The sequence below is a fragment of the Phocoena phocoena genome, chromosome 6 (assembly GCF_963924675.1).
Source record: "Phocoena phocoena chromosome 6, mPhoPho1.1, whole genome shotgun sequence".
NCBI lineage: Eukaryota > Metazoa > Chordata > Mammalia > Artiodactyla > Phocoenidae > Phocoena > Phocoena phocoena.
This window is the reverse complement of record NC_089224.1, coordinates 91751741-91766562: the sequence shown is the minus strand read 5'-3', so window position 1 is coordinate 91766562 and position 14822 is coordinate 91751741. Positions and strand designations below refer to the sequence as shown.

Here is a 14822-nt window from a genome sequence, read left to right as displayed (position 1 = left end):
CTTTATTCTAACTGCTAACCGTCTCCTTGATTATGAGCCTCCACAGTGGCTGTTTCTGATAAATTTAGACCGTTTTAAACAGACTTTCATATACGGACAGTCTCAGAATCAGGCTCTCTCAGGATTCCTAGGAGGTCTCCTAAGTTTGGGCATCATTCCACTATTCTGATCTCTTTGTGTATGATGTCCTGGGGTTGACTCAGAAACGTTGCTGAATATATGACAAAGTAGCATTTGATGAACAGGGGTCTCTAGGCTCCCGTTCTCCTTTACATCCCGAGGAAGACCTTCCACTTAGCTGTGCTTGTCAGTGAAAGTCCAGATTTACCACTGGATTATCTGTAATTCTGTTCCTTCTCTTCTTTCTCTCAGTAGCATTATAGGAGGAGAGAACACTTAATTCCAGTTGAATTTCAGCTTGGATAAATATAGGAACAAACTAGAAAGGACCAATTGTGTTCTCCTAGGTGGAAAAGGTAGAGATTCCAAATTGGAATAAGAGAGAATCAGCAAATGTATGTCACACCATCTCTCGATGCTCTGGCATTCAACACGGTAGGAGTAGTTGGTGATAATTACAGTCAAAGTAATATCAGAGTTAGGAGATGGATCCTAAGCTTTTTAGTCATTAGACGCATAAGAAATTTGTAGCATAATCAGATTGTTTTCATAGCATGCGTGTCCAGCTTGAAATAAGACATAACTGACCCCACATAACCCATACGGCATCCGTATCCTCATCAGTAAAAAATGGAGGTAGCGGTACCCACCGCAGAGTTCTTGCGAGGCTGAAATGAGGCGATAAGTTATGAAGTACCACACACAGCCCAGAACTGTGCAAATACAGGGTTGTAATACCATGTGACGCATTCACATCTCAAAACACTGGCGCCCTTAACCTTTAAACATAGAAATTAGAAGGAATATTGAGACTGGTTTGTTTAAATTGCCGAAATTCTCTCTCCTGGCCCTGAACACTTCTGCTGCATCTGTATTGGATTTCAAGAATTTTCCCTTTTGTCATCTTGGCCAGATGCTGGAATGTCTATCTCGTGTGAATCCAGGCTTTTAACAGAGAGTGGGAGCCAGAGGTCAAGTGTCACATGTATGCCGTGTCCCTAAATATAACGGTCTCCAGGGCCCTTCCCGGCCTGCACAGCACTGTTGATGCCTTGTGATTCCTGCTCCCTGGATGGAGGGTCCTGTGACTAGCCAAGAACTTACCAAGTTCTGCCCACAAATCAAGTCCCGGGTTTTGAAGCGACATTGCCGGGAACTCACAGACAAGTGCAGGATTCACCCGGGAGGCCTGGCAGCCTGTAGATGACTGATGTCTGTGCTTTTGCTCCGGCACCCACAGTTCCTGGGACACAGGAAAGAGCCCAGCTGGGTGTTTGCACCCCAGCCAAGGAGGTGTCTTCCTAGACGCTCCACCTCTCAGTAAGTTCACACTGAGGGAACATAGGTGTGCAGATGTTCAGAACAGCAGCCCCTCAGTGTGCGGGGGGCTGCCTGTGGGTCCTGGTGCCCTCAGCTACCCCGAGTTTGACTGGGAAGGTCCAGGCTGGGGGCGCTCATTGGCAGCAGCAGCAGCTGGTTGTTTGGGCTGCTCTCACCCCGTCCATCCTTGCTCAGCCATCCCAAGACAGCATGTGCGGGCGGGAGGCCGGCTGGAAATGCCCCCCGCCACTACCCATTGAGACTAAAGCAGCCTCACGAGCCATTATTACAGAAGGGGCGTAGCTTTGCAGTGTACTAAACGGCGCCTGATACTTGAGACAAAAATATGTCTTCGTGTGTTTTGTTTTTCACATGTGCAGGTCTTGTCCTTGACTCATCATTGTTTCTTTGCCTTATTTTAATTTGAGTGTTGTGAATTAATGCAAACAATTATTTCATAGGCATTTGTATTTCTTACAACTGAAGATGGATATTTGTGAAGGAAGGTAATGAGACTTTCGCATTCTTCTTTTCCTGTCAGTCGCCCCAGACTACTGAAATTCCTGGGTTTAATCGAATGAGCCTACATTTCTGGTAACAAATTAAATGTAAACAAAGAATGGATGTTGAAAGCAGCATCCTGCTTGGGACATCTGTTTCTAGCTTGGTCTGGATTTGGAGAAGCTGAGGATTGACAAACCTCATTTCATGCTGTTTCAATTTTATTACAGAAGGTACAGTTATCTTTCTGGTAAAGACCTGAGAAACTTTAAAGGGAGGGAAGGAGAGATCCCGAATGTAAAATGGGCCTCGTCCAGGAAAGCAGATCAAGCCCAATTTAGGTCCCCTCTGAGCCCCTTAGTACCCAGAGGTGACTCGTTTTCTCTCTGGGGAACTTGGCTGGAAGACAGGAGCATCCGTCCGTGCTTCAGCACTTCTTGTGCATGAGGACCATCTCCGTGGCTGCAAAGTATCTGAGAGGCTCAGGAAGGGAGGAGAAATTCCAAGTCAGTGGTCCCTGAGCCACCTTCTCCAAATCCAGAGTCTTTTCTTGACCCACAGGAGACAGTGCAGCAGGTAAACGGGTGGGAACAGCCTCGTCTTACTCTCATGCCCCCCCACCCCCTCTTTCCTTCTACAGAGGAGGGTCTTCAGAAGCCTCCACTGTGCTTCCATGAGGGACCTGGCAGTCTGGTTGGGGAAATGAGACAGGAGCTCGTGAAGCAATTGGGACCAATATGGGCGGTGGAGACCACAGCCATCATAGGTTTCAGGAGAAGGAGATGCCGGCCTGAGCTTTGTGAAGAGTGTGGATTGCTGTGATGAGTTGGGGTTGGTGGAGAAGTGAGGAGTTAAATCTCACTGGGCAGAGAGGACATCGCCTCCCCCCTCAACAGTCCCAATTGGAGGCCACATGCTGGGGGCCTACAGCAGAACAGAGAGAGAGAGGGCTCTTCCTGTCAAACAGAGACCTGCGTCTTGGATCCACCAGGCAGAGGAGCACTGTTGAGGGTTTTAAGCAGGAGGGATTTGGCAGGAACAGAATCTATAAAACAGGCTGGAAGAGGATGAGGGGCTTTCCTGAGGCAGCCTTCTTATATTTCAGGGTAACTCTAGGTTGAAATTACCCACCCCTGTCCTGGGTCCAGGCTGCCTTCTGTGGTGATAGAACTAGTTGTGTCTTTCTTTTCTACACACTGACTTGTTTTCCCCACACGTATTTTGCAAATAGCACGTGTTACGAGATGGGCACTGACTGTGCTGGTCCAGTGAGGCTGGGCCCACTACCCCTACCTCGGGAGCTTCCAGTCTAGCTCTCCAAGTATTAGAAATTGGTCGTCTTCATTTTTCCTTATGCCCCTTGTTCTGTGTGAATCAGTAGAAACCTGTTGAGGGCCACGTCCTGGCTTAGATCCCTGACATCCTTGTCAGGCCTGCAGGTGACCCTCATCTCTCTGGGGGTGGTGGGCTGTCAGGGTGGCATCCAGCCCTTAGTAGCCGTGGATCTCTTGACAGATTCAGTGGATCTAGTTAGCGTTTCTCCCGAGTTTGAAAGGTCTTGTTCATCCCCTCCTCCCTGAAGAGATAGGTGATCTTGTCTGACAGATGGAGACCCTAAAGCCTGGAGAGTAAGGAAGAAATCTGTCAAAGAACATGGTGTTCTTTAGTTTTTTATTCACACCATTCTTTGGAAATGTTGTTCTTCCTGACTTACTCATAGGATTGTTTCTTCCATCTAGACTGAACCCCCTTAGCCACTCTCCTAAGCTTTTCCCTGAATCCCATTCACCTGCTCTTCCTGTAGCAAGGACACCGGCTTAGATTTCATTGAAGCCCATCTTGGTAGGAAAGTGAATGCTGATGTTTGCTCCTCCTTTGGGCTCTCTGGGTCTCCAGATGATCGAATATATAGCAAGCATCCCTAGACATATCTGCATTTAGAAGTTCTAGCAAGAACACATGGTTACTTGAAAGATGGGGCCCCTCAGATAGGGAAGGCTACCTTCATATTTATATGCAGCTTCAGGACCAGCACACAGCACAGCTGACCAGAAGGGAAACGCTGGTGAGCCAACCAGATTAGTCAGAGAGCTGGGGGTGACTCATATCTTGGGAACTTCATGGGCTGCCATGGAAACTGCATGTTTTCTCCACTTTCCACAAGGTTGCTGGGAAGAATGCTTTTAAAATCTGGGTCCCCCCCCAACCCTGCAAGCTCTCACTCCTGCTTCTGTTCATGTGTTCCTCCACCTGGCAGTGATTCCTGCCCCAGATCTGCTGGCTGAGCTCCTAGGCAGACCGTGAAATCTGTAGCTCAATGGAGAGAAGGGAGCAACCAGGATGATTTGGACTATGACAGAGATGGCGTCATTGGCTGAAACAGGGTGTTTGGGAGGGCAGTGAGCTTAAGAGGAAAGAAGGAGAACAAGTCCAACCTTGGGTTCATGGATTTCTAGTGGATGGCAGGAAAACTGAGGGGTAGCAGACCATTCCCTCTAGATGGGAAGTTTCAGGAAGGTGAATAGATTTAGGAATCTTAAGTTATTGTAACTAATTAAGTAATTCAAAGCTCACAGGAGTTTTAAAATTCAGAATACTTTTCTGTTTTTCCCTTCTAAGAGGATGTCATCCTTCTAGAAAGCAGGTAATCAAGAATCAGAGTCAGCAGAACTCAGGAATTCAGTTAGCCCTATGAGAAGTCTCACGTCTTTACCAAAAAGAGACAAAGGCTGGCTGCCCATCGATCTAAGAGTACACTTTTCTCACTTTTTCTCTTAGTGATATGAGCCTGACCTTTCTTGACCAGCCAAACCCTGGCCAACATTAAACCTTTAGCCTCATGGTATTTGTATTAATATATATTATTTTAAACATGGAAAAATTCTCTTTTAATTTCAAAGACTCTTTAGTGTGTTACTTCCATCTTTTTGAGATTGAGTATCCTAAAATTCTTTGTTATTATTCACGATTTTTTTAAATGGTTAATCCAAGAAAAAGACATGTATTACCGATAATCAATAAGTGTTTTGGGCTGTCGTGGGTTCTGGTGACTTTCCTAATATGTTTTTCTTCTGACAGGTTAACCTGCCCTCTTAACTCCGCGGTGGTTCTAGCGTCCTACGCAGTACAGTGTAAGTCACAAAGGAGCATTTCGCAGATGGACACCTTGTTCTTACTGGTATATTGAGAAACTCACTGGCCTATCCTGTTTGACCGAGTCCCTTCCCCAGGAATCCTGTTGGTATCTCTGGCTGTCTAGATATTTCCACTTTCAACCTGACTTAGGCTCTCCTCCAGCTCAGGGATGTTGGATTAGGGAAAGTGGGGTTTCCTCCCAGAGGAGCCCAGAAAACAGAAGATACCTATCGCACGTTACATTTTCCAGAGCCTCCGCTCACAATTGGATTTGACTCTATAACAAAATCCCGGTGGGGCAGATACTTCTACCAGTCACTTCTTACAGATGTGGAAACTAAGACCCGGACAGGTTCAGGAATTTGCTGGAGGTCACTCCTGCTACTTGCTTGGTGCTCCTCTGAAACACTGCTGGGATTCTAGAAGTTTATTTTTAGTTTCAGTAGAGCGACGGCTTATATATTGGCCTGGAGCAGCAGTGCCCAATAGAAATACGATGGGAGCTTCATGTGTAACTTTAAGCTTTCTGGTAGCCATGTTAAAGTAAAATGAAATACATTGTATTAATATATCTAAAATATTAGTATGTAAAAATTTTGATATTTTACATTGTTTTCATACTAAGTCTTTGAAAACCAGTCCAGATTTTACACTTCCAGCACATCTCAACTTGGACTAGCCACATTTCAAGTGCTCAATAGGTCTGTGTGGCTAGTGGCTGCCACGTGGGATGGAAAGTCCAGATGGAATTTTCCATCAAGGCCTGTTTATGCTGAAGTAAGAATCCACTTCTTCAGTCACCAAAATATTATTAGAATATGTTCCACGTGAGGCCCCATGGTAGATGCCGGATGTGTACGAGGACAGGGTGCATAGCCAGATGGAAGGTAAAATACCACTTTATAGTTAACTAGCTGTGTGAGGCCAGCGCAGTAACCAACTAGAACTCGTGCAGAGCTGCTCGAGACTTCCTGTGAGCCCCACGCCACCTGGGCTCGTTCCCCTCTTGGCCGACTGCATGGTGGGGAGTTAAGAGAGCTGGATGGACTGGTCTTGGCAGGCACTGGCTGAACTCCTCCCTCTGCTTTGGTCTCAGAAGAGGCAAAATAGCAAGAGAATGCTGACAGGGATTCCTGATGTGGCCTTAAGCCTGCCTGTTCCCCAGGAGCAAAGAACAGACGTGGGAGAGGTGAAGGGCAAGGTGGCTGCATGATACCAGGAAGCAGAAGAGAGACCTTTAGCAGTGGCCCTGCTCACTAGTAAGACAAGACCCAGAGTTCATCTCCCCATATAACCTACATCTCCTTCTCCCCAGTGGGAGACTCAGAAGAGATGGCACAGTGACGAGCTTGGGTGGATCTGAAAGTTCCCCTCTTCCTATAATACATCTGGAACAGACCCGGCCATGTCGCATCCATATAGGAAATGGCACGGTCACCAGTCAACTGTATTCTTAGTAGTCACTAGACCCAGTGGACTCCATCTCTGCCAGGCTGATCAGCTGAGGAGAGTGAGTTTTCCTACATCTCAGAGCAAGTTTTGTGCTCACATCTAAAGCTTCAGGTTTGAAGGCCAGGAACACTAGAAAGGACATAGCTTTGGATGCAAACTCCATTTAAATCTGGCTCTCCATCTGCTTCTAACATGGTGTTACCTCTCTGAATCTCAGTTTTTTCACATGTAAGATGGAGGTGATGATGGCGATTATGACAACTTGGAATATGACCGCTTGGTTCAAGTATCACCTCCGAAGGTGATCAGTAGAAACTCTTTAGTGGACCATCGCTGTTAACTGAGTCAGTGAGAGCACAGGCTGAAGCCATAGTACCTGGGTCTTGTCTCTTCCACTATACCTACCTGACCTTGAGCCTCTTCAGGCCTCAGCTTCATCGGTCAAGTGGAGGTGATAATAATATCTAATCATAGGTTTGAGTGAAGATGAAATATACTTAAAGCTCTTAGAATATGCCTGGCTCGTGGCAAGTGTTGTTTAACTCGTACTATATTTTGTGCCCAGAAGAAAGCTGTCTAAAGAACGGCCTGTTGTAAACAAACTATTTAGAGTACCAAATAAAATTCCTAAGCTTCAATAGTCAGGTTTCCCTCTGCAAAGGACTGATAGAATGGGGGCTAAAGGAAGTTATGAGCACCTAAAAAGTCCAGACTAGCTGCAGTAGAAACGTTAGCGTGACTGTCATGCTAATAATATCATAGGTTGTCAGGCGAGCAGTTTTAAGTAGAAGTTTCTTATTCCTCCACCCTCAAACATATACCTACACACACTTTTCCATACTTCTGTGCATATATTTCTACAAGATTAATTCTTGGATGTGAAATAGCTGGATCAAAGATTAAGCCTAGGGACTTCCCTGGCGGTCCAGTGGTTAAGACGCCGTGCTTCCGATGCAGGGGGTGGTGGTTTGATCCATGGTCAGGGAACTAAGAGCCCACATGCCCCAGGGCGTGGCCAAAAAGTAAAAAAAAAAAAAGAAAAATAAGAGTGAGCCTAAATTTTATCTGATACGGTTTGCCACATTGTCCCAGAGGGACATCTGATATGAAGACAAGCCTACCAGTAGCCAGTGAAGCCAAAACAAAGCAAATTTTCTTACCAGATAAAAAGTAAAGTGATCTGTGGGTAAAGAACCTGAAAGCACTTGATGGTGGAAGATTGCTGGTGACCTGTCAAGGGTCTATGAGGGTCAAAGAATGAAGGGTTTTTTAAAAATAAATTTATTTATTTATTAGTTATCTTTGGCTGTGTTGAGTCTTCATTGCTGCGTGTGGGCTTTCTCTAGTTGCGGCGAGCGGGGGCTACTCTTCGTTGCGGTGCGCGGGCTTCTCATTGCGGTGGCTTCTCTTTGTTGTGGAGCACGGGCTCGAGGCACGTGGGCTTCAGTAGTTGTGGTGCGCGGACTTAGTTGCTCCACGGCATAGTGGGATCTTCCCAGACCAGGAATCAAACCCGTGTCCCCTGCATTGGCAGGCGGACTCTTAACCACTGTGCCATCAGGGAAGTCCCAAGAGTGAAGTTGTTTTTATTGTTTTTGGCTGCGTTGGGTCTTTTGTTGCTGCACGCGGGCTTTCTCCAGTTGTGGCGAGTGGGGGCTACTCTTCGTTGAGGTGCGCGGGCTTTTTATCGAGGTGGCTTCTCTTTGTTGCGGAGCACGGGCTCTAGTCGTGTGGGCTTCAGTAGTTGTGGCGCAGGCTCAGTAGTTGTGGCGCACGGACTTAGTTGCTCCGCAGCATGTGGGATCTTCCCAGACCAGGGCTCGAACCCGTGTCCCCTGCATTTGCAGGCAGATTCTTAATCACTGCGCCACCAGGGAAGTCCCCAGGAATGAAGTTTTTGAAAATACATATTTGTTCTATAATGGCCTCTGAGCGTCTGCCACGTGTGGATTCTGCAGTAGCCTCAGGTTGCACAGATAGAGCACAGCTGCTCTCTGCAAAGGGTCTGCAGCCTGGTAGGCAGGCAGATATGGACCAACTGATGCTGGCAGTGAGGATGAGCACAGAGGATGCACTTTGTTCTCCTTGGAGGGGGAAGGAGGGTGCAGGGGGAGGTAGTGTAGAAAAGCTTCCTAGCGATGACCCCTTAAGAAGAGCCTCCAAGATCAAGTTGGAGTTAGATGAATAGCAAATAAGGGCTTTCCCAACAGAACAGCTTGATATGCCATACATTTGAGTACCTGAGACATACACTCTGTCCTGCAAGATATAAAATATTAGCCAGAAGAATGTGTGGGACTTAAAAGACAAGGTATTTCGCACATAAGTGTTTATTTCCTTTTCTTTCTGCTATAATTAGCTTTCTCATGTGTTGCTTCCCCACAAACAGAAAAGCGTGTTACTCTGGAGTTCAGGGCGTGTTGTATGGTAAGTAGATAAAGAAGATGAACTGTGATCAGGCTCTAGGCTCCAAGTTACCAGCCTGAGCGGCAGTGGGCAGGTTCCTTCCTTGAGTCTCCATTTCCTTATCTGCTTAATGGGGATAAAAGTAAGGCCTGTCGCTAGGTTATCAAGAGCATCTAGTGGGATGATGTCATTGGTCATTCAATACAACGTGGAAACCACCCTGTGCTTTGCAGATGGTTTCCAAAGACTATTTAACTTTGTTTCCCCCTAGTGGTTAACACAGCTCATTGCAGAGTAGCCGACTTAAGGTTTCCAGGGACAACCACACTACAGGGAGGTTCACTGGGGGTCTTGTGTTAAGTTCAGACATTTGTCAGCGACTTGACTAGAAAGAGAACCGTGCTGTTCATGTTTGCAGAAAGGCACAAGGGTTAGGACTATTCGTTAATATGATGGATGACCAAGTCAAGATCCAAGAAGATCTCCATGAGCTGATGCAACCAACAGTGTAAAATTTAACAGGACTCTGCCTTGAGGCTCAAGAAGGTCATTTGCAGCATTTGGTTGTCGTCTGCGGACATGACCACTGTCATCCGCAAATGGCCAGCAGTAGCCCACAGGCGTGGCAGGCAGGCTGGTAGAATGGTGGGAGCGCTAGCCAGGTTCTGGTCTTGACTGCTGAAAAATAGCTCTGTGGTAGGGGTAGGTCCCTTCTCATCTCTGGACCTCACGTTCTCCTTCAACATGCAGAGTTTGGATGAGGTGATTCTAAGGCTTTCTCGGGCTTTCTTCATCGGGGACCCAGCGTCGGGGCATCTAAATTACTTCCTGTAAATGCATTGTCGTACACTTCACCATGCACAAACTCACCTGTAAGCCACACTTGTGCTCGACACTCCTGTTCACAGCTTAGCCACATTTGGCTGGCCTTCGTGGCCTGTGGTCCACCCATGACCAAGTCTGTATATGTAGGTCACTTGGCTTTCTGCCCTTTTCCCCTTCCAAAACTGAACTTTGCAGTAGCCTCTCTGCAGGTGAGTTCCAAACACCCGAGCAGCTACTATGTGCCATGCCTGGGCACAAGGCCCGAAAGATGAGTCTGACCCACTCCCAGCCCTCAAGGAACAGTGTAAGGAGGACACAGATCCCTTCATCACAGCGCAGATCTCAAAGAGCAGCCCTTGTGTGTGGTGGCAGTTGAGGAGGGTGAGCCCCAGGCTGAGTAGATGTAAAGAAAGATACCCTTGCATCTGACTTTTCAACTTTGGGATGAAATTCACCTTAGCAACTACCTCACTCCTCTCCTTCCCTTCTGAGACTGACTATAAAGCATGACCAAAGATTTCCCCAGCCCCTGCCCTTGAGACAGAGAAGGAGTCATTTGATTTAGAAATCTTCTCTGTTGATGCTACAGATGCTTGTAAATACAGACCACATTGAAAAGGTGCTTTCCCCTCATTCTGTCTTGATAGCTCATTTTGGAGACCATGATTCTTCCATTCATCCTCCGGGCTATCTTTCCGATAGTCAGTTCATACCGGATCAGAATGAGGACTTTTTAGCGAAGGTGGAGGCGCTCCATGAGCAGCACAGGTGAGAGGAGGGGCGGGTGACCTACTTTGGGAACTCAGGTCGGGCACTGTCAGACCTCGTGTCCCCTTTTGGGTTTGATGTTGTCTTCTCTTGCTTTTGCTTATGAATCCTCTTTCAAGATGTCGGGGGTTTGTGAACCTTTGAGCTGTTATGATGGCAAATATATCTGGCATTACTAGCATTTCTGTAAAGTGTGAAATCCTATGAGAGTTCAGGATAATTTGCTGCGTTCTTTTTCAGGATGTCATTGAAATCCGTTAGTTCCTGGAGGAAATGCCCATTTTAAATCTGACTGCCCCACAGATTGACCCTACCAGGCAAACCTTTTAACAGGTTCCCATATTTAATGAAACGAGCCGTTCCTTCAGGTGGTTTTGAATAGACAGGCAGACAGACATAGGTGCTGACAGGCTGGGTGAATCCCCGTCCTCTCTGGGTTCAGTTGGAAAAACCACCTTCCTTCCAGAAGGGAGCACCACCCTTCCGCAGCTGCCTCGGGCCAAGCCTCCACTCCATCAGATTTGCCCAATTCTGGCCTCCTCTTCCCTTGCCTCCTTTCACTTAAAGCTGCAGTGGCTCCATTCAGTCCAGGTCAAATAAGGGCCACCCTGACCGAGAAGGCCAGGTCTCAAGGGACCTTACATTCTCAGGAAGGCCATAGAAACAAAGGCCTAAGCAACCAGTGTCCCTTCAAAAAGGCACTGCCAATCCTCTCCCAGAATTGCTGTCCAGGCAGGAGCCAGCATCCTAAAATAGTGCAGTGACGTTTGGAAGTTTGAGGCTGCTGCTTAAAGGATAGATAAAGGCAGAAAGACCTAAAGAGCACGTACTACTTTAGGGACTTGGAAAAGGTAGGGTGGGAATTCCAGAAGGTGACGGTCTTTATCTCTGAATATTGAGAACCTACTAAATGTGAGGTAGTTTTTAATAGGGAACAAGAGGGCTAGATGAAGTCATATTCAGTGGACAAGAAGAAAAACGTGGTTTACTAGCATTTGGGTTTTGATTGCTTAAGATGAATAACATAAGGCATTTAATAACCTTATAGTAATGGTATCAATATTTTTAGATTTTTATTAATTTTAAAAATCGGAGTTAAGATTCTGTTTACTGGGTGAACTCTGCATCTTCTGTCTGCCTTTGCAGTGGGCTGACGCAGTCGGAAGCAGAATCTTGCTTTATCAACATAGCACGGACCCTCGACTTCTATGGAGTGGAGCTGCGCAGTGGTAGGGTAGGTACCCTCAGCATGGTGGAGTTCAAAAGTTCTTTTAATTTCTGAACATCTGAAAGCTTCTTTGAAACTATCTCTTTTCCAGTATAATAAAAAGACCTTTTTTTTTTTTTTAAAGATACCTGAAAGGTTTATAAAGTAATACTGAGTTTTGCTGGTTATTTATCCACTTGGATTTTTTCGTGTTTGCTGTCATACTTGAAGGCTTTTTACTTTGGGGGGGTCACAAGGGTTAGAAACAAGTAATTTTTGTAAGACCATCTCATGGTTAAAGAGGTGAAAAATGTATCGAGTTCCGTTTTCCAAGTGGCTCTTTAATGAGCCAGGGTTTCTACTATTTAATCTCAGTGCTGCTCAAATTAGAGCTAATTATGTACTCAAATATGATAGTTTTCTATTATGATGGCATGTTTATGAAAATCAAGTATTTTGAATTGGTTGTGACTTTTTAAATAAAACTGAGGAATATCTATCATCTGCTGAGCCGTTTCTAACTGCCAGACACAGTCCCTACTTATTTCCCCCTGTAATGCCATGAGGTAAGTGTTGTCATTTCCTCCATTTTACAGATGGAGAAACTGATACTCAGGGACTTATCAAAGGTCAGGTAGCACATAAGTAATGGCTTCAGTGTGTGACCCCAGCACTGTCTAATTGACATCTGACCTTTACATTTTCTACCTGTAATTGGGCCACATCATATCCAGAGGAAGCAGATATTGGTTGAACACCTAGTCCATACTAGCCATTGTTCCAGATGCTTTCATATGTGACCATAAGGTCTCATTTAAAGATTATAGCAGCCTTGGGAAATGTGTTCTAATCACCCCATTTTACAGGTGAGAAAACTGAGGCTCAGGGAAGTTGAGAAAATTACCAAAGTTTACATTTAAATAATATTTTTGCAATTCGTAGAAACACTTTCATTTCTTTTCTCTTACTTCAATCCCCTAACTGTGCAGTGTACAGGATATAACATAGGTAATAAAGTAGGAAAAAGACACGGATCTTACAAAACATCATCTTTGGGACTTGACTTAATTTTTATTCCACTTGCAAATACTGTTTTGTCTGGTAGAACGTTGTGGAGCCCTTTCTTCAATGGGGAAGTGGGCTTTACATCTGCCTGAGTTGACCTGTGCTCCCCCCACCCCCAGGGTCTCATGAAGGTCCTGATGCCAGTTGATTACCTGTCTGCCTGACACCCCCGTGGTATCAGAGGGAGTTGGGTTACCCTTGGCTGTGCTGCATCAACCAAAACCCCCTGAAAATCAGTAACTTGATATCACAGAGCTTATTTCTCAGTAGTTCAAAGGCTGTATGGGTCCCGGTGGCTCTCCAGGGCAGCGCTCCTCCATGCAGTAGTTCAGCAGCCTGGGCTGCTTCTGTCTGGTGGCTTCACCATCTTCACATGTGGCCTCATGCCTGTCCCAAGGGAAGAGGAAGTCGGAGGGCTGCACACCAGCTCTTAAATGATTCGGCCCGGAGGGGACTCATCACGTCTGCTCGTGGTTCATCAGCCAATGAACTGTTGAGCGAAGCTGTTCCTCAGCTAATCATACAGTCCTGCTCCGCAAGCTGGGAGGTTTGGAGATGGGCACGGGGATTGAGCGAACAGCGACTGTCCATGCTACCGTGATGGCCACAGAACCAGGAGATTTGAGACCCACGTCACTGGCCCACACAAAGCATTCATTTATTTCCTCATTCTGCACTTGAGTTTTATTTTGTTTGCTAATTTTCTGTCCCACCTGCTTAATAGTTCCCTCTATTCTGATCCCGAGTATCACGTTTAATGCAACCCTGGTTTTCAACTTGCCGATTTGGTTTTGCTTTAAGCATGTGATTTCAGTTGGGTGCTCAATAGTGATTACTCTCTGGACCTTCCACAACGGGATAAGCAGTGTTCGCTTTGGCCAGTTTCTCCCACTCCCCGTGTTCACATCACTGTTCATAAATGATTTGTCCCACTGTCTCTTGAGAGGTGAAGGGGATGAACGTTTTTTATACCTACCGCATGCCAATACGTTCTTATATTCTCTAAGTTCAGCTTGATAAGACTCTTTGAGGTGGGTTCGACAGTCCTTATTGTACAAAAGGAAAAGCTGAGGCCAGTAGCCCAAACCAACACAGCTAGTAAGTGGCAAACCTAAGGTTCACATCCAGTGGTAACTCTGCCCCTTCTTTAAAATGACGAGTATCTGATTGGGTAAGTAGGGATATAGATGACTCAAGGGAAGGCACTGTTTATTTTAAAATTTTCATTCTCAAATGGATTTAATGGCCTACATCTTGTAGTCACTGTACCTTCCTTTTATTACCTTCATTATCTATGGCAATGCCTAGCACATGGGCTCTTAATAAATGTTGACTATATTGGACTTATAAGCCATATTCTATTTTTCATTGGGTTTAGAATCAGCAGTTCTACACTTCATATTAATAGCTAAAGCCTTTTCAGTGATGGGAGTTGAGATTTGTTTAAAGCTGTGCGGGTGACGAGGCTTTTCTGATTTCAATATGGTGTCTGATACTAATTGTTGAAGATGTAAAGGCAAATGTTCATTTCTGTGATTCTGTGGAACGAGTGAGCTTGCCTGGTGGTAACTTTGTAAACTGGCAGAACCCAGGTGTTGCTGTCAGGCAGTGTATTTTCACCTTAGAAGAATTTGGTGCTAAGTACTTGGATCTTAAGTATCTGTTAAGAGGAGATTTTTGCCTGTTTTCTGTCATTTTCCTTTTGGAGCTTACATGTAGTGCTATTTATAAAAGCGTGGGTGCTTAAGTTACCGGAGGGCATGAGCATGACAGTAACACGCTGTGAATCTGAGCTCTTCCTTTTTACAGGATCTGCACGGTTTAGATCTAATGATTGGAATTGCTTCTGTGGGCATCGCTGTGTACCGGAAATATATTTGCACAAGTTTCTATCCTTGGTAAGTGCAAACCGGTTCTAATTATTTTCTGAATCGTGCTTTAAAAATATACTGAACAAAAGTAATGGTACCTCTAATTTTAAACTTTTCTTTCTAAAGAAGGGACAGAGACTTTCTCCCAAGTT

General features: G+C 45.6%; 1 protein-coding gene across 2 annotated transcripts in view; it reads left to right on the top strand.

Annotated features, from left to right (window-relative positions):
• The window catches only part of PTPN3 (protein tyrosine phosphatase non-receptor type 3), a 106963-nt gene that overhangs the window by 45736 nt on the left and 46405 nt on the right, over nucleotides 1-14822 (top strand). For both annotated transcript variants that reach the window (XM_065879842.1, XM_065879843.1), the window contains 5 exons: nucleotides 1902-1946; nucleotides 5020-5072; nucleotides 10407-10527; nucleotides 11674-11761; nucleotides 14609-14697. In XM_065879842.1, the coding sequence (XP_065735914.1) occupies nucleotides 1902-1946; nucleotides 5020-5072; nucleotides 10407-10527; nucleotides 11674-11761; nucleotides 14609-14697 (396 nt within the window). The remainder of the gene's footprint in view (nucleotides 1-1901; nucleotides 1947-5019; nucleotides 5073-10406; nucleotides 10528-11673; nucleotides 11762-14608; nucleotides 14698-14822) is intronic.